Source organism: Sceloporus undulatus, chromosome 2, assembly GCF_019175285.1.
Source record: "Sceloporus undulatus isolate JIND9_A2432 ecotype Alabama chromosome 2, SceUnd_v1.1, whole genome shotgun sequence".
NCBI lineage: Eukaryota > Metazoa > Chordata > Lepidosauria > Squamata > Phrynosomatidae > Sceloporus > Sceloporus undulatus.
In genome coordinates this window covers 84,945,788-84,966,111 of record NC_056523.1, presented here as the reverse complement: position 1 = coordinate 84,966,111, position 20,324 = coordinate 84,945,788, and the positions used below count along the sequence as shown (strand labels likewise).

The 20,324-nt window shown below is 40.5% G+C and overlaps 1 protein-coding gene and 1 long non-coding RNA gene across 4 annotated transcripts in view; one reads left to right on the top strand and one right to left on the bottom strand.

Moving 5' to 3' along the window:
• The window catches only part of ADAM19 (ADAM metallopeptidase domain 19), an 86,401-nt gene that overhangs the window by 44,153 nt on the left and 21,924 nt on the right, over positions 1 to 20,324 (bottom strand). For all 3 annotated transcript variants that reach the window (XM_042453609.1, XM_042453610.1, XM_042453611.1), the window contains 2 exons: positions 4,730 to 4,808; positions 683 to 759 (listed from right to left, as the gene is read on the bottom strand). In XM_042453609.1, the coding sequence (XP_042309543.1) occupies positions 683 to 759; positions 4,730 to 4,808 (156 nt within the window). The remainder of the gene's footprint in view (positions 1 to 682; positions 760 to 4,729; positions 4,809 to 20,324) is intronic.
• LOC121923301 lies at positions 6,910 to 14,333 on the top strand. Its single transcript, XR_006102353.1, has 3 exons — positions 6,910 to 7,034; positions 10,125 to 10,222; positions 13,601 to 14,333. It is a non-coding gene; the product is annotated as an uncharacterized LOC121923301 (long non-coding RNA).

The following is a 20,324-nucleotide window of genomic DNA, read 5'->3' as shown; positions in this document are numbered from 1 at the left end:
GGCATATTTCTATTACTGTCTCCTTTGGAAAAAGAATGGAAGTATTTTGATGGCACATGGAGATGCACATGCCACATGGGAAGGAAATTCTGGCAGGGTTAGGGAGGTCCACCATCACCATTGCTTCTCCCCCATCCCACAACTGACTGGCATAGTAAGTCATGCAGCCATGTTTTAGATACATAATGTGCATTTGTTCAGATGTCATTTGAAATTTCAAAAACAAAAATGCAGGTAATAGCCTTTGGAGTGTATAGTTCTAGGGATCCCACACTAATGTCTTTTGATATGTCTTGGATTGTAAAACATTTAAAATGCCCTGTGAATTAAGGGTGGGCAATTCTGTCCCTCCCAACATTATTGGACAGCAATTCTCATGTGCCCTCATCATTGTGTATGTTGACTGCTGAGGTTGGGAACTGAAGTGAAACAACATTTGGATGGCATACATTGATCAGCCCTGCCTTAAATGTTCACAAGAAGAACTTGAAGGTGATGGTTAAAAGGTATCATAGAACTCCATTATCATTCCACCATGAATTTGTCCACTTTTTTTTTAAGGAAGCGTATAAACTGTTGGCTGTCTTCCCATTTTGCAGAAGTAGATTATGACATAATAAGGAGGTCACTATACAAGACTGAGACTAACATAAGATTTTGTAAGAAGGAGCTTGGACCTTACCGTAGACCACTGCAGGTGCTGAGTACCACACTTGAGTCTTCTATCCCCCTCACTATGCCATGGTAAAAGCAATGATCCTGCAAGGAGAGAATGGAGACCGTCAAAGCGACACAACTCCCCAGTATCAGAGTGTGGTCAAGATAGCAAAAATTATTCATAAGGAAGAACATACAAGCTAGGAGATGCTGCAGCAGCTTGCTTTTGCCTGAGTCTACTGGAAAGGGCAAGCTTCTGCCTCTTCTCTACCCTCTGCCATGTTAATTAAGTGCAAACTGTTTTTATATTTTGAACTCAGCTTTCAGCATCTGAGACAAACTGGGTACAAAGTGAGAAAGAGGGAGGAGGCCATGGAAACCAGGACATTTTTTAAAAATCTGGAAAAGTAGAACAACAGAGGATTAATCAGAACTTTCTCTGCCAAACTGGGAAAGTTGTTGGGTATGCAGCTTGCCTCAAGAAGTAGAATAATTTGGGCTAGGCTTATTGAGTTCACAGTAGTACTGGTAACATTGCACATTTTGCCTTATAAATGAAATCTTATGGTCTGAGGTTTATAGCTTTAGCAAAACTTTGGTTTCTTAAAAATAGGTAGGCTTCATGTATCTTGCCAGGAGAATGGTCCAAGAAAGTTCTCCCTAGCCATGATGGCATGGAGGGGAGGCCGAATGACATTGCAAAGGAGAAATAAGCAGTTCCCAGCTCATCTTGGACCCTTGATTTGATAAACACCTTGTTGAGGGGCATGCGAATGTCTTTCCCCCTCTGTCCCTTCATGCAGACTATGTAGGATACGTGATGACGTAGTATATGCTAAGTTGGTAGGAAAAGATTACAATATATAAGGTCAGGGGTAGGCAACCTTTTTGAGCCGAGGGCCGGGTTTCTGTCCCTCAGACAACTGAGGAGCCGAAGCCGGGGGGTGGAGCTTCCACCCTCCGGGGGCGGTGCCACACACTGGGGGTGGAGCTTCCACCCCCAGGGGCGGGGCCAGCGCTGGAGGCCTCGCCCTCTTTCCGGGCCCCTGGCTCCGTGAGGGGCCTGCAAAAAAGCCAACGGCGGGCACCAGCGCTAGAGGCCTGGCCCTCTTTGCCAGACCTGCCACCCCCCATCTCACATTCATTCTCTTTTCTTCCTCCCTTTTCCTTCTTCCATCTCCTTTTCTCATTCTCCCACTTCCTTCGCTCACTCCCACTCTTTTTCCTTCCATCCGTCTCTCTCTTCCTCCCTTTTCCTTATTCTTCCTTTTCTATTTCCCTTCCACCTTCTTACTACCCTTCCATGCCTTTCTTCCTCCATTTCCTTTCTTCCCCCTCTCACTCTCCCTTTTTCTCTTTCTCTCTTCCCCTTCTCTCCCTCCTCACTTCTTTCTTTCCTTCCCTCCTTTCCACTCTCCTTCCTTCCTTCCATCTCTTCTTCTTTCCCTATCTTTCTCCCTTTCTTTCTCTCCCTTCCACTCTCTCTCCTTCCTTCCTTCCTGTCCTCCCTTCCCTCACCTGCTGGAGGCAGAGGTCCAGGAAGGAGGAGGCCAGCGGCTCCCCAAAGGCCCTGCCCGCTCGTGCGACAGACCTTTGGCCTCTCCCGCGAGCGAGCGGTGCCTGCAGCGGCTCGCGCGAGAGGGAGGAGGCCGGCGGCCCCCCCAAAGGGCCTGGTGCTGCCGCTGATTGCCACCGCGGCAGCAGCACCAGGCACAGGGTGGTCCCCTGGCCTTGGCCGGCTGCATGCGGCCCACGGGCCGGGGGTTGCCGACCCCTGTATAAGGTGCTAGCACACAAATAAGCTTTCCTCCTTGCAGATCACATGTGCAGGACTGCCTGGCCTTATGTATGTATGTTTTTGTCTTTGTTTATGTTAACCTGCTTGAAACTATGGTTCTATGCTTTTTACTTCTTTCTACCTCTTAAATAAATAACCTTCTTGAGACCAGAACTGAGTGAGTATTTCACTTGTTCATACCCTCTGAACCCACACTTGGCAGCTAGAGACTGTGAGTGTTGCATTCAACAGCTAGAAGTTAGGCTGTGAGTATTTGCACTAAGCCAGGCTTGGGCTGAGTGTGATAGTGATATCATCACTTTTTTAAGGCACAATGTGATAAAGCTCTCATTAGATGGGTCTCCAACAAAACAATTGTCAAAAAAAGTGAGTTTTACAATCCAGTCACTGATGAAATCCCATCACAAACAATAATCCAAAGAAACTTCCTGGTGGGAAGAAACAAAAGGACAAACAATATCAAGGAGGATGATCTCAGCTTCTACTAGCTTTTATTTTAAAATCTGTATAATTAGCTGTGTACATTTTTGTGCCATTTCAGCAAAGTGACAACCAATCAAGGAATTTACAGGCAGTTCATAACGAACAACCTGCTGGGCATGAGCCAGCTGGCATAGCTTTTGCAAAGAACTGGGAGTATAACAAGCATTCAGATCCTCTTAGCTGTGGAACAGAGCAGACGACTCATGGATGTTTAGTTTTAGATTCACAGATCTTCTAGAGAAGATCCATGCCCTTCCATGGCTAGAAAAGAGACATTCCAGTTTGTTTGTGTATGCACACACATTCACATATACAGATGCCTTAGTTTTAGAGCTTGACATTTGTAGATATGAAGGTTTTACTTAGTAAAACAAAGGTTTAAGTAAGAAGTTTGCAGTGGACATTAAGGACTATAAAGTGGGCATGAATCACAATGGTTTAATAATAAGTGCCTGGTGCCATTTCTTGTTACAGAGAAAAGTAAAGTCCAGTCTTATTTAATAAAACATCTGAAACAGCTTTAGGAAAACTAAAAAAAGTACATAAGTTTTTGTATTCTTTCAAAAGTCACCATTTGTTCATAAGGAGCAATGTGCTGGAGAACCAAACAACTAGGCAATTTCCCTTGTTATCAAATCTAAATAGCTATGCCAAAATTTCCTTTTAGGAAAAGGAATATATATATCCTTTTAAAGAGGCTTCAGTACTGGCATACAAAGGAAAGTATGGGAAGAGGAAGCATGGCAGTCCTGCTTATATGATCTCCAGGGGTTTTCCACCAATCTCATCATAGGCTGTGCCCAGTTAAACAGTTTCCCCAAATGAAAGTGAACTGAATCTTGGAAAAGTCTTCCCCATATGCAAGGAAAGCTGAGTTCTCAGAGGTAAACAAACACCAGAAGTCTCTGTGCCTGTCTACATTTTGAAACTGAAAGATATATGATCTGTATATATGAGCAAGCTATGTTCCAAATTTGTCCTAAAATTTTCTTTTGATACTAAATCATCCTAATTGTCCCATTTCATTTAAGATGAGCTGCCGATCCAAACTAGGAGTGGAAAACCATTACCTATCTAATGGTTTTTGGACTGTAACACACCTGACCATGTTGGATGGGTATGATGGGAGTTACAGTCTTCCAGTTTATGAAAGACTATAGATGTCCTGTCCCTACTTTAAAGACCGAACACAGCACAAAACCTCCAATGATAGGGGACTGCCATCTCAGAGCTCTAAGAGCCAAAACTGATTTGAGTGTCATTTAGTCACAGGTATCTATGACCACAGAAAATGTGTTTGTCCATCAGTCTTCTATACTTATCAGGCTTCCAGGGAATGCAGGGCTAACAGCAGGCTTGCAATGTGGCAAGAATAGTATTAAGCACCTCTTCCACCAGAGGTGATACAGCCCCTACATTTAGTGTTATTGCAACAGTCTGAATAAAGGCTTCTGCCCTTGTGAAGTAGCCATACCTAAGATCCCCACATAGAGCTGCTAGATCATACAACTGCCCAGTCACATGATTCGATCAGGTCACAAACCTGTCTATGGCTTCATCTGGGATGACTTTCAAGAGCTGTAAGTGCTCCTCTACAATAGCTCCTGCTCCCCCATTTGCTCCCGTGTTCACTCAAAGTATATTTGTACCAGTTTCACTCTTATTCCCCTTTCTTTCCCTTGTTCCCCCAAACAAGATTTTCTGCAGTTACCGCTGGATACTATTCTTACAATGTCCTAAGTGGTATCCACCAAGTGTCCAATCTGTTTTACCCAACTCTGGAACACTTACTGTATTGTTCAGTGTGACAGTTTGTGGAATTCCACTTTCAGTATAATGAATTTCGGTGTAGTTTGGTGCAAAGAGGTCCCTGCAAGGAGAGAGTAAAGGAGGAATTATATGTTACACAGTATTTCCCATTCTAAACTATAAGCCACATTTATGAAATTGTGCTATCATAACCAGTCATGGGCTTACCCCAATATCTGACAAAAAATGTACACACACTCCTTCAGTTTATTTGCTTGCCGTTTCAGTTGTCTCTACCTAAATATGTTCAGCAACAGTAAACTTTGAGATGGTTTGGACAATATATATTGAAAAAGATATACCACAGTATTTTATAGTATATATACTGTTTTGAGTGTGTGTGTGTAATATCGATATAGCATAATATATCTACTCAACCTCTGAGGAAGGCAAAGGCAAATCTCCTCTGAATAAAACTTGCTAAACAAGATTTGTCTTAGGGTCACCAGAAGCCAGAAACAACATGAAGGCACATAGCAAGAAGTGAAATAAAAGAAATAAACAATTGGTGAAAGATAGGCTTTGAAGGCCTATTAGGGTTGCCAATTCAAATATGGGATGAGGCATCCACACCTTTAATATTAATAGATCCTGGGGCAGTAAGATGAAGCATAAAATTCCTCCAGGCAAAACTACTCATCCTTCCCCACAAACCCATCTGCCAGCTGCTGAACCTCCCCCAACCCCAGTACAGCCAGTATAGAGCAGGGGATGATGGAGAAGCATCCAGCTATAGTCCTACACACAGCATGCCATCCTACAGGTAGCTGAAGCTTTTCCACCACCTCCTCTACTTTCCAACAGAAAATTGCCATTTCGAGGTGGGAGGTTTAGTAGCTAAATGATAGTTTGGAGACTGTGTGGTAGAATATGTTGCATAGTTTCACCTAGCAGAAGATTACACCACATCTTCCTGCCTTCAGTTGAGGTCAACCTGATGACAAATAACAAAAAACAACAAAAAGCTATACTGTATATGCCAACTCCATTTCAGTTTCATTTTTCCTAAATCCAAAGGTGAATTGTGAGAGGCATCCATAGCCTTTCCCTAGTACCTCTGACATGCCCATCTAATCTCCTCATTCTCTGGCCTCTTTTTTTTCCCCTACCCATAAAAGGCAAAGGAGATTCCTGTTGGATTGTCTTCCATTCTCTCTTTACCAAGAGAAAAGAGTCCCATGCCACTCCAAATTCCTGGAGAGTTTCCCTCCCCTCCACTAGGGAGCAGTGGCATCACTAGGGGACATGGGAGGTGTGGCTTATACCAGGTGACAACACAGAAGAGAGGTGGCACTTGGTTCAGCCCTCTTTCTGCTGTGGGGTGAGAAGAGGCAAGTGTACCCCTCCCAGATTCACTGAAGTGGCAACTTCCTCCCAGGAGAAAGAAGCCACGGCAGTAGCAAAGGAGAAAGGTGAGCGTGCCCCTCCTGGATTCACTATAGCGACAGTGTCCTCCTCAGGAGGAGTTTGCCACCATGACAAAGGAGAAGGGCAAGCATGCCTTTTTGGCTGCTGCCCCTCAGTAGCCCCCTCAGCATTGGGTGGCACCAGGGTGGGGACACCATTGCTAGGGAGTAACTAGATATGTGACTCTTTTGCTAAAGCATGGAGCAAGGTGGGTTTAAAAGAATTAAAGTTTATTCTTGTACTGGCCATATAATAAAATACTAGGGACACACTTCTGGATATAATTTGTAAACATCATTATAACAGCCTCCCCACCACCATCAATGTTCTAATATTCAAGAAGCAAAGGATATGGAAACGCATAGGCTGGATGGGGAAGGCTGAAAGATCTCCTTCCCTGAAGTAGGACTTTTTCTACTGTCCTGAGAGGGTAAATCCAAAACTTCCCATGGCCTTTGGTTTAGACCACAGGGTGTTTTGCAGAAGGGAAGGACAAGCAATCTTCCAGGAAAACAAAACAGTGGCTTCTGTTATTTCAGCAAATCAGAAAAATACTTAGCACAATGAATGTTCTATAGAGATAATGAAAGTTATCTGATGCCATCATGCCAGTTTTCATCTTTACTTTTATGTATTCCAGCAAAATTAATTTTGCCTCTCACTGCTACAGATCATTCAGTAATTCAGTAAGTCACTTAGGCCTTGCATCTGTTCCTACAGATAGCAGCTACAAGAAACTGCAAAGAAAGCCTATCTTATCTGCTCTGCTATCATGACCTGGAGAATATGAGTCTTCAAGTAACATGTTCCATTTTTACTTGCATTAACTTCCAAGAAAATGGCGTAAGAAGGGACGCAGAGTAAACAATGGCCTTGGCAGGTTGGTATGGGGGGCTCTAAATGTGTTTAAATAATAATAATAATAATAATAATAATAATAATAATAATAATAATAATAAATTTTATTTATATCTCCCGCTTCTCCCTTCGGGTAGGGAATAAAAAGAGGACAAAGAAAATCAATATTGTCCAATAATATCTGGAAGGCCACACTTTCCACATCACTGAAATAGATTATAGTGAGCTCTTCCAGTTCAGTTTCACTAAAGCTCTTGTGATTCAAAAAGTGGGTATCACACTTATTTTTATTACTATGTACCAAATGATGTAATAGTACATTTTTTTGGTCAGTTAGTTTTATGAAGTGACTCCAAGTTCCTTTAGAACTTGGAATTTCATTTTGAGAGAAATAAATCCAATTAAATCAAGTTAAATCATACATACATACATACTATGAGAAAAAACTAACACTACCTATTTTTTCCATGCTGCCCACAACTTCATACACTTTTATCCCATCCTCCTTTGGCCATTTAAAAACTAAACTAAACTTTCATTCTTGAACCTGGGTTGGCAACAAGAACCTGAAAGCAACTTGTCTGTAAAACAAATGGAAACAGAAATAATAGTCAGTACCTCTCCCTAGGAACTTTAGTTGTGTATGGATCACATGTTGAAATCAACCAAATTCTCAAGAACCTCATCAAACTACAATTTCCAGTATTCTGGTGGGGGGAGCTATAATACTTACACTGGTATAAGGCAGATAGGCTTCTAAAGTAAACATATCCCAAATGAATAAAAAGTGCAAATCATGATCCACACATGTAGAGAAGTTGACAAAATCTTGAGTACTTGAGACAGTGTGAAATCTTGTTTCTACAAAATGTAGGGCCCTTTCATTATAGCACTATATTCAACTTTAACTCCTATGGCTCCATCCTATGAAATCTTGTGTTCTGTAATTTGGTTAAGGCACTATGCAGGCTTTTTGGCTGAGAATTCTAACTACCTGTCCCTGAACTTCACATCCTAGGATCCCATAGGATATCAGTTTATATTTGTGCTATAATTGTGCAGTGTGAAGGGACCTAAAGAGTTATCAGGGGAACATGGAGTTGGAATATGGTCACATGAGATATAGCTCACTATAGAATCATTGCTCTCCTATGTAGAGAGGAGATCATTCTTCATTAGATTAATGGATGCACATCAAAGTGCATCAAGACTATCATAACCTGCATCTTCTGCATATCCTAGTGTACCACATTCTCCATTTATCCTCAGCTATATCATTGCACTTGGGTACTTGCACACCAGAACTTCATTTTACTGTATAAGAATTTATCTTTGATTTCCTTCCACCACCAAGCTTCTGATTAAAAGAGGATATCTGACTAGCCATTACAATTTACACTCCAGCAAAGTATGTTAAGAGCACTGTACACTCAGTGAATATTGTTTATGAATTCACTTTATTGTTTGCCTCTCACTCCATTTCCCCTTATTGTTTCCCAACCTATGATGCCATTCTTTAGAATACCAAAGGAACAGGAAATATTGCAAGTATTTACGATGAACAAACAAAATCTCACAATCTATTGTACTCTACAAACTGTATGCTATTGTTTGCTGGCAGAAGTATTCAACTGCACATGAAATAGAAGCACAATAGTTCCTAATCTCACCTCAATGCTTACTGATGCTCTTTCTTTTATGCTCGTTCTCTTCTCTTATTCACTTGGAATCATAGAGTTGGAAGAGACCCCAAGGGCCACCCAGTCCAGCCTTCTGCCATGCAAGATTATACAGTCAAAGTGCTCCCAACAGGTGGCCATCTAGCCTCTGTTCAAAAATCTCCAGAGGACACTCCACCACACTCTAAGGCAGCATGTTCCACTTACCATTGGGAAATTTTTCCTCCTCATCCCCCCCACCCCAGTCTTTCTCTGGAGATTCTCTTTCTCTCTCTTGCTCACTTTTTCTGAAACATTTGAAGAGCTGGATGTGAAGGAGCAAAGGGAATCACTATGGAGAGCTAGCCTCAGGTGCTTTGGGGAAGAGAATGAATATTCCAAGCCTGCTTTCATTTTCATCTCTATGGCAAATTAGAAATGTTTGACACTAGTGACTGAAGGTGGTACTACAAATTACAGAAAGATTTTAACAAATCCAGTTCAATATAAAATAGTGCATGCTCTAGGATTCTTTTAGCATCAGTGTCAAGGTTCAGATGTCTAGACTCATAGACCCACATTCTCTTGTTATTACAAACAAGACTAGCAAAGGTGGGTATTTGCCAGGACCTGCAGACCTTGCGCAGGCCCATCGTTAACAGTGCTATTATTTATTTCCACATTGAACAGTGTACCCAGATGTAGTTTAAGAGAATTCGTCATTAGTATGTCTTGCCTCTTATTGGATAAAATTCACCTAGAAAGCCATTCTCCAGAACCCCACAACTCTTGAGGTTGATTATAGCCTACAGATATTAATCCGTAAGAAACATATCTTTTGTGCATATTGCATTCGATCAAGATGACCCCAGTTATAGCTGCAATGGTTGTGCACACTTTCATAGTAACAAGCCCTACTGAACTTCCTTCCAAGTAAAATAGGCATAGATTGTACCTTAAGTGAAAACCACAAGCCAAATCATAATAGCAATCTGAGTCATACATGTGGCTGCAATACAGGCAATCATATGATATCTTTTATAGAAAAGCAAGATAAAACATTCTAAAAATAAAATGAATATTCCAGTTCCACTAATCCATTAATTTCCTTATTTGTCAGCCCACCCTATAAACATCACTAAAGGTTTCTTCTTATGACTAACGAGTGTGGGCTAAGCCAGATGGAAGGCAGATGCAAAAAGAAACTTTTCTGAAACAAAGTGAATCACACATTATAGTCTTTCCTTTGTACCTTCCTAACTAGACGTGTTTTACCTCTGACTATGGCTACATGCCTATAAATGTCTCCAAAATGGCTGCTATTGTGTCAGAAGGAAAGCACATGATACACCCAAGGAGCTGCATGTGTCACTATGCTGTGTGGAACATTTTGTTTTAAGGTTATTAGGAATCTATTTTTTTTTATTTTAAAAAAATGTCTCTTTAATCTTCAGATTAAAAATGTATTGTCCAGAACAAGGATCAAGCAACCATAACAAGGAAGAAGCGTTTAATGGCTACAAACAGAGATCTATTCTTCAGGCAAGACAAGGTAAAAATATTGATTGAAATGGCAATATAATTCTGTTGAAGCCTGGCCAATGCCAGTTCAGAAGAAGGAATTATTTGTAAATGCTATTAGTTATAATTTGAAAAAAGAAACTCTTGTGTGTTTTCCCCCCCAATGGTTATCAATGTCCATGTTGACAAAGGTAAAGTTAAACATTTAGTTCTGTGTGCTAACAATTACACTGCATATTCAAGAGAATAAAGAATGTCCTTTATTATAATATAAGGAACATTATTCCACCTTTCCTCTACATCTGTTGAAGGCAATTGATGAACTCTTAATGAAGACAAGAGCTATCCTTAGAGCTATGGCTGCTGGTGTCCATTGAGGTTAGTAGGGCAGAAGCCAGGAGAGCAATTTGTGGTAGATGATGGTTGGATGTAGTTGCAGACTAGGGCTGTGAAATGTGTTGCCCTCCAAATGTTATTGGACCACACATCCCGATATTGCTCCATTATGGAGGCTCAAGGTACCGTTGTTGTTGTTTTGTGCCTTCAAGTCATTTCTAGCTTATGGTGTACTTAAGGTCAACTTTTCATGGGTTATTATTGGCCAGGACCAGAACTCTGGGAGACTAAGGTCTGAATCCCACTCAGCCTTGGAAAACCACTGTGTAATCGTAGGCAAGTCATTCTCTCTCAGCTTCAGAAGAAGGGAATGGCAAATCCCCTCTGAATAAATCTTGCCAAGAAAACCCCAACTTAGGGTCACCATAAGTTGAAAATGAATTGAAGGTACACAACAATGAACATATTACTGATGTTTTTGTATGTTTTTAATCTGTACTGGGTTGATATAGTAGTCCCTTCTGGGTTTTAGTTCGAGGACTTCCTGTGGATATCAAAATCCATGGATGCTCTAGTCTCATTAAATATAGTGGTGAAGTAAAATGGTGTCCCTTATATAAAATGGCAAAATCAAGGTTTGCTTCTTGGAATGTATATATTTTAAAAATATGTTTGTGCCATGAATGGTTGAACCCATGGATAAAGAGTTCCAATGTTGGGAGGAAAGGCAGGATATAAAAGAATATTATTTTTATTATCTTCTTTTATTATTATTTAAGGAAACCATATTAAAATAAATAACAGAAAATGTTTCAGATCTCTCTCAGATACTTTTTCATGCTTAAAGACCTGAACTTTGATGAGTTGTCCTGCTATGTAATGTGCTGATTAATTCTTTAACTCTCACAATTAATAACCCTCAGGAAAAATGAAAGTTTACAGTAACAAATAATGTAGTGCAAAAGCACCCAAATCCACAATACCTGTCAGCAAAGCGGATAGATTAGGATTTGTTGTAGGAGACTACTCAGATAATTACAAAAAGAAGAGAGAGAGAAAGGCCATTTGAGCATTAGCCCAACTCTGTGAAGTGCTGATAGCAGCATTTTTTTTTCTGGGTTCTGTTTTCAATCTAATATTGTATCTACACTGCTTCAGAAAGGAAGCAGCTTGTGTAGATAAGGTTAATCTACAAATTTGAAGCAATGTTTCCCAGCTGCTGTGATCATAGAAATGGTTGGGTCTGACTCTCTTTTTCTACCAGATTCACATACAACATTTTCGACCTGATCATGCATTGAGTGTACTGTATATACTCATGCATAAGTCTAGAAATTTTAGTCAAAAAATTGACCCAAAAAAATTGAGTCGACTTATCCACGGGTCAGTGTAAGTACTCTCATAAAAAGTGTACCTTAACTCTCATAAAAACAGAAACCATCTCCTGGTGAAACGCAAGAGTAGAATCTCTTCTGGAAGCACTGACCTCCCTCTACTCTTTCATCCATCCATCCTTCAGTGTGAACACAGTCATGCCTCTTGCAATTTTGTTAGTTCTTTGGCATTATCTACCTTTGCTTCATCCTTTAGATCTTTTGTTACATGACCATAATTCTTACTCTCTACTTATCCACGGGTTATACCAAAATCCATAGTTTTGGCCCCAAAACCTGCCCTCAACTTATACATGAAGTCAACTTATAGTCGAGTATATACGGTATATCACACAGTGAAAATAAGCATTGCCTGTATCTGTAAAACAGGCCCAAAGCACAGGTAAGAATAAACAGAGCTTGAGTCCAGATCCTCCAACATTTTAGAGATGAAAACTGGGGAACACATGGCCAAACAACATTAGAGAGTGTTCAAGACTGCAAAAGTTATTAATGAGGAAGAACACACAAGCTAGGCGAGGCTGCAGCAGTTTGTTTTTGCCTGAGCCTCCTAGGAAGGGCACGATTCTGTCCCCTATCTCAATCCCATCTGCTGAGTTAATAAAAACTACTTTCACCCTTTGGACTCAGTTTGCAACAAATGAAGCAAGCTCCGGCCAAAGGGGAAATGTGGGGAAAGGAGAAATAAATTAGACATTTTAATAATATTTGAAAAAGTGGGACAACAGAGTTTTAATAGGAACTGTCCCTACAAAGTCAATACAGTTGGCAGGTATCTGAGTTTAGGCATGTTAGCACACAGGTATGCCCCACTAAATTCAATGGGATTTATTTCAGTTGTGCATGCACTGGAAGGTAACTTTAGAGTATCCCTCGGAGTGTAGTGGAGTCTCCTTCCTTAAAGGTTTTTAAACAGAGGCTGGATGGCCATCTGTCAGGGATGCTTCAATTTAGATTTCCTGCATGGCAGGGGGTTGGACTGGATGGCCCTTGTGGTCTCTTCCAACTCTATGATTCTATTGATTTCTACTGAAAAAATTGGGGGGGAAAGGATGCTCTAAAGAATAAATTTGGTAACTGTACATAAATGTTTAGTTTAAACATCTTAAGTACTTGAGTTTTTCCAAGGCCATTGAACATTACAGAATGATCGTATGCCCTTTTACTTAGAAGCAAGATCAGTGGGATTATGCCCAAGTAACGACATAGTTTATGCTTATGCATTTTTACTGGGAATTAAATTATATCAAGCTCAGTATGGTTTATTCTTAGATCAATTTGCAGAATCAATCCTTAAGGATGCACCCTGACAAAGATCATGATCTGGGCAACTGAGAGCTGACCTTTTTACTTCCACAAACCATGCACTTATCCTGACTTTCTCAACCTGGCACTGGACTACAGCTCCCATCATCCCCAAACACAGAGATTATGTTGGCTGTAGTTGGTTGGAACTGTAGTCCAACAGATCTGAAATTCCCAAATTGGAGAAGGCCTGCTGCCTTTAATTTCCAGGGTGTCCTTCTAATGAAGTGTATTTGATGACTGAACATGGGCAGCTGTTGCCAGTTTTCATTGAGCTGAAAGCCTCAGCAGCAGGGTTAGATCCAAAGAGTGAGCAAGGGCCTGGCCTACAGCCATAACGTACAGATGTCCTAAAGACTGTGTTTCCTTTCCAGCTCCCTTCAGTGCGCTCTTGGCCTGGCTCCACTTCGTCAATGATCCCATTGTCTGGAACAAAGCTTCCATCTTAAGGCCATGGAGCTGATCAGTGAAAGCAACTGCACAGTGAAGGGGGCTTCTATGTTGCACTATTAAGTACTATTTACAGGCCGAGAGTGTCAAATACTTTGTGAATGAGACAGAAAGAACCTTAGGTTAGAAAAAACCATTATGTCATAAACATGGAAGCACTAGGGAAGAGTGGGGGAGAGAGAGAGATCACATCTTCTTTGTTGCATGGCTGTTCTGGAAGTTTCATCAGCTCCCACACAGCTAAAGCCCACATGCAGAAAGATATTAAAGATAAATTTTCACTATGCCTACATGGTCAATCCTATCTTGTTTACGGACACTTCCCATATTAAAGCTGCAAAAACATGGATGTGGATGTTTGAATTAGTCCCATCCCTTCAAAAAATAATAATGACTATTAATATGAACATAAATCATAACTACCTGAAAGAAGAGATATGCAGCATTTTTATTTGGGCTTATCCTTAGATGTACTTTGGTACCATGGACCCCCTCATCTATCACTCCCCAACTAACAAGATCACCATCAAATATTATTTGAGAGCATCCTATGCTGGAAAATATTCAACAATAATCTCTTGGGGTTTAAAGAAGGGAACCTGTGCTTCAAAGAATTTACCAAAGTCACCATTCTTCAGTCATCACCTTGCACAGAAGTTTACATGGAGAACAGAATATGAGGTATGATAGCAATAAGATCTGATGAACTGGGTGATAGCAAAGCTGCCTCATTAAAACATCTATCAGGAAACTGTATTTAAAGGATTGAGAAGAATCTTCTAGAGAAACAAAAGGGCAGATTATACCCCTGAATAATCTGCCCTTTTGTTTCTCCAGAAACAAGTCCCAGTTCAAGAGAATGTTGTCCCTAAAGCGAAAATCAAATTATGGTTTTCCTTCCTTTGTGTTTGAAAATTCTTGGGGTGCCATTCAGCTGTCTGTTTCAGATGTAACTTATTTCCACCTTAACTCCACACAGAGAAAGAGATCCATGAATCACCAAAGAGGCAACTGTGATCTAAAACAGAAAGCTGTTCTTGCATAACAGAGATGGCTCCACTTCAGAAACATGATCTTTCTAAATTCAAAGAGTTGGGTCAAAGGAGATGTTAGATATTTATAATGGCTTCTGACCTAATTGCAGAAATCAACAAGAATGCCAGCTTAAATGCTCTGATTTTTTTTCCTCAGCAAGAATTGTCGCAAATGATGTTCTAGGTGCCCTACTTCTCTCAACAAACGAAAGTTATAAGTAAATGTAAACATGAAAGGTGGTGCTGGTCAGCTGCCCCAGTGTCTTTTCAGTTTTTCAGGTGCATGGTATCTGCATGGAAGGAAGAGACAAGGAACTGCCTCTAAAACAAAATTCAGGACACTGGCCTATCTGGTATTAAGACATCATTTATCTAGATTAGGCTGAGGACATATCGCTGTGCTGTTTACCAATACCTAAATGCAGATCTTAGAAAAACACACAGGGTTGTTTGTACATGGCCTTAAATACTGGGATACTTCCTTCCAATGATCTCAACAAATTATCAGATTAATTTTTGTTTTTAAAGAAACTTCTTAAAAGAGGCTATCTTTGCCTCAATATAATGCTTTTCTAAAATGTCTGTATCCATGTGTATACAAATATTACTATGAAAATCCAATACCACCCCTCAGATCTCTTTAGGGACATGTCAATATGAGTCACATGTGCCAAGGCCTTCTGGCAGCAAACACTTAATCTGAAACAAGATACGTATATGTCTAAATGGCTTGCCAAGAAGACTTGGAAATAGAGGAAGGTTATATTTCATTGTGATGTTTTTATACACAGCTGGTTTAGGACCCAAATCAAATCCTCATCCCTATTCTGCTGCCATTTCTTTTGAGCGTATACCAATGCCTTCAAGTAAGTGATAGACTGACTTTCTCAAGCCACGACTCCAATGACTATTTGTTATGAGAAACAAAACTGTCCCACCCATGCTATACATGGCCAGGAGAGCTGTAACAATCAGAACAGCTTTTTGCATTACCAGTCTCAAGTGACACTGGTAATATTCAAATCCTGAAAAAAATAATGAAGGCTTGAGATTTTTAGCTGGCTTACAAGCCTTGTTAAACATCACGCTTACTTCATAATTTACCACACTTACCCTTGGGACAGATATGAATATGCTTATCCACCAAGTCAAAAAGAAGATGTAAGACAATAGCTCTTAGATGAACAGTTCAGGACTTTCATCCCTTTGTATGAAGTTTACTATGAGGCTTACCTGAAGCCAACAGTGTTAGAGTATCTGAATTGCAGGACATAGCTGGAAATGGTGGGTATTTATTTGTACATCACCTTTTTCCCTGCACAGAAATCAAGGCAGCTTAAAACCATTTAAAACAAAACACAACTAAAGTGTTTTCTTGGTGACCCAAAGTAATGGCTTGAGGGTCAGACTAGGATCCCAGGAGACCAGGGTTTGTATTCCTGCTCAGCCATGGAAACTCACTGGGTAACCTTTGGCATGTCACACTCTCTCAGCCAGGGAGAAAGACAATAGCAAACGTCCTCAAAATTAATCTTGCTAATAAAACCCTATGATTGGGTTGCTCTAAATCATAATTAGCTTGAAAGCACATAGCAGTAACATATCCCTATACATCATTTTGCTGTTCCTTAGCCTGCTCGCCAACAGACTAAGATTAAAAGCATTTTAAGAGGATTTTGCATATAACTCATGAATTGAAAACACCATTCATTTGCACAACTAGCTGAAGATATACAGCTCCAACTTTGGTCTTTCATCTCAGATTCTACTGTACCACTCTCTCAGTCCTGCTGATGTAAGAGATTTGGATGCTGTTTACCTTCCCACCCTACTGTCTATGGAGAAAGTTTGCCTAGAAAGTTTTCCTGTTTCAGGTATATGAAGTTCAGCTAAGGCCTTCTCCCCTCTTATGTATCCAAAGATCAAAGAACTGTATGGTGAAGTTACAGGGCCTAAGGGACAGCACATCCTCCTGCAAGATAAATACAAAGAGAACCGGACACAGGAGAGAAGGAAGGAAGCATCCCTCCTGCCTAGGAAATTGTCCAATGTTTAGAGTCAAGGAAGAGATAACTTACAGAGAGTCACTTCCTTTCTCTAACCCTCTGAGAATGAAGTCATTTTTTCAGGGGAAGATGAACTGACATTCCCCAGGTGCCAAGACAGTTTTTCTAACCGTTAAGAAACTCTCTGCTGAGACCTGCAGGAAAAGGTCACTCCTTTCTGCCATTTGTCTCTATTAGCATTCAGGCACAGAGGACATTAACTAGATAATGGCAGTGCAGCCATCCACCATGCAGAGGCTCTTAGCTATCCTTCCTACCTATAGCTAAAATGAATCCTCCCCTCTCCTTCTCCAAAGCTTTAAATGAGCTCTGCAGAGGAAACTAGATAAGGCAGCCAAGGAGCAACAGGAAGTGACCCAATATCCAACAGGTCAATTCTTGGGCCAGGCAGGAGGTTTTTCTTGTTAGCGCTGACACAAGAATATACAGTGCAATGCATTTTGCAGGGACTGTTTTGTTTTCCAAGGTACAGTACAGTAGTTCTCAAATTAGATCTCTGAATTGGTCTGTGAGACAGGACAGTTTTTGCAGCAGCTGAATGTGTTAACAAGCCAGTAACTGCCTATTTTGACTATGATCACAAAGACATTCTTCTTTAATGAGTATAAATGATAATTCTGGACAAAAATATGAAGAGGCACTGTGCCCACAAAATGCCATGCTATCAGTGTTAAGTGCCCAGTTCATTCATTTAGGCAAAGAACAGCACAAGCAAAGTACAACTGCATTTCCCGAGACCAGCATTTTATTGAGGTTTTTTGGGAAGGGGCAGGGATAGTAATTCTTCCTTTCAAATAATTCAAAGAAGAGATTTAGACACATGCTATTTTTCTGACCAAAACCAGAAGCAACAAAGTGCTCTCTCCCACATAGAAGAGGCCACTCTTCATTTTCTTCTCTGTTGTTGCTGTCATTTGCTTCAAGTCAGCTCTAACAATGGCACTATCACCAGGTTTTCTCTGCAAGATTATTCAGAGATGGATTGCTATTGCCTTCCTCTAAGTCTGAGAGAGTGAAAGTTGCCCAAGGTCACCAACCGGGTTTCCATGGCCAAAGAGGATTTCAAACTCTGGTCTCCCAGAGTCCTAGTCCAAGAATTAAAGCACTACACCATGCTGATTCTTCCTGTCTGTTTATGCTTAAATTAAAAGCACCAAACTCCAATTGCACTTCAGTTAAAAGTACAATGGTAAATAAATCAACAATAGACTCCCACATTACATGTAATCTGGCCCATACAGAAACAAATATAAGCTATTTTGTTCTTGATTGGTTCAGCAGGAGTATATAAATATCAGCATGAACAGGACTTTTTGACCAAAATCCAGTTGTCTCAACTAGAAAAAACGCACTGAATCAATTAAATTTACATATGTGTTGACCAACCTATGTATATTTTGTAAGTTCCCATAGATTCAGTGGGAGTAATAACTGCTTGAACACCTTTGTGGCAAGCGTGTTGCACTTAATCTTGTAAAATATGTGTTAAAATTGTTCACTGTTTTTCATTAGTACAACACCATGCCAATATCTAGATCCAGATTTCCCAGTAAGTGCCTGGAAAATGGGTGAACCATAGAAGATAGTGTTTTTAGATTACCAGCAATAATCTTCATTCTCAAAAATATATTATTATAGTGCTATAATAATTTTTCACCAAATAAACATTTTGCATTGAAATTTGTCTCAAGCTGCTTTGTGCAAATATCCAGCATTCACCTAAAGGGTCTATGTCTTAAAACCTCATTGTATGTTTTCATCATATCCATGGACCCTGGAAGGCAAGTACTCAAGCTGCCCCCTTAAATGATCTGGCAAAATTGGACTGCCATGGTTCCTATGTTGTTGAGCCACCCGAGGAATTATCAGAAGGGTACAAAATGATCAAGCACTAAGAAATACTAAGACAACTATTGTTGTTGACCCCTTCCAGGAATAATAAAAGCTGCTTCCAGTCTATCTGATTCATGCTTACTTGAAAGTAAGCCACACGGCCACACAGATGGTACTTCTAAGTACCCATTGTTCTTGTAAGAGTCTTCAAATAACATACAAGGATATTTCAATGATAATGTAATTTGCCCTCCCTCTGCAAGTACCTGCAACAGACAAAATGAACAACAGTATACCTGCCAAAATTGAATTTCCCCTGCCTTTGCTTAAAAACACTTTGCCATGTTCAGTCAAAGATGACTTCTTCCTCTTGCTCGCATTCTTTCAAAAACCTTTGTTTACATTTGAGATCTTTCCTGAGTTATCGGCAATGCTATTCTTAGTATCCCTGTCCAAAACTTTTGCTATCCATCTGTCTTGTTTTTTTGTTTTGTTTTGTTTTGCAGCTGCAAGCTTAAGCACCTCAACAACTCATTTTATAAAAATAAATGGGACTACACCAAGTGTTTGGGAAGCTATGAAGAGATCGTATCTAACAGAGCAACTTCCTGAGGAATTACATGTGGCTTGCATCTCTTCGGTATTGCAAAAGTAACCACCCAAACAAATTAGAATGGGTTCATACAAGTTCAACATATTCTTGGATGTATGGAGATTGAGTTTAAGTATATGCTGAATTTACTTTAAAATGTCAGCAATGTACTCAATAGAGCTTACTTATTACAAGACATACAGAAAATTGCACAAGAAGGCTACAATCCTATATTCCCATTCCTAACAATAAGTACCACTGCAGTAAATGCTTGTGCAAGCAAAGTCATGCTCAAAATTCTGCAGCAAAGACTCCTACCATATATAGAGTGAGAAATTCCAAAAGTGCAAGCTGGATTCAGGAAAGGAAGAGGCATTAAGAATAACACTGCAGACATACAATGGATAATGGAGAGAACAAGAGAATTCCAAAAGAAAATCTACATGTGTTCTATTGACCACAGCAAAGCCTTTCCCTGCATAGTTCATGAAAAGCTATGGAATGCCCTCAAAGAAACAAGAGTGCCACTACACTTGATTGCCCTGACGTACTCAGGATAAGAGGATGCTGTCAGAACTGAAGACAGAGAAACAGAATGGTTCCCAATCATCAAAGGTATGCATTCTATAACCCCATTTAACAAGGCTGCATTCGATAACCCCATTTATTCAACAGACATGCAGAAAATATTGTACGCAGAAAAGGCTCAGACTCAGAGGCAGGAGGAGTGAAGTTTGGAGGAAGGAACATTAACAACTTTTGATATGAAGATAACACAATACTACTAGCCAGTGCCATTCCACACCAAGATATCACCCAGTGCAGAGGAAAGGGCTTTGGGGGCAGGGTCAAAAGGGCAGGCATTCACCTGCCTGCCTGGTATGGCTTTACACTGAAGTAAAGTCATGCCAGGCAGGGAGGAAATGGTGTCCTGGGCCTCTCTTTCCCTGCCCGGCATGGCTTTACATGTAAGTAAAGCCACATCGGGCAGGGAGGAACAAAGTCAGTCTTTGTTGTTAATATGTGACTTCAAGTCATTTCTGGCTTATGGCGATCATTGGGTTTTGGTGGCAAACAGAGGAGGTTAGCCATTGCCTTCCCCTGAGGCTGAGAGCATGCAACC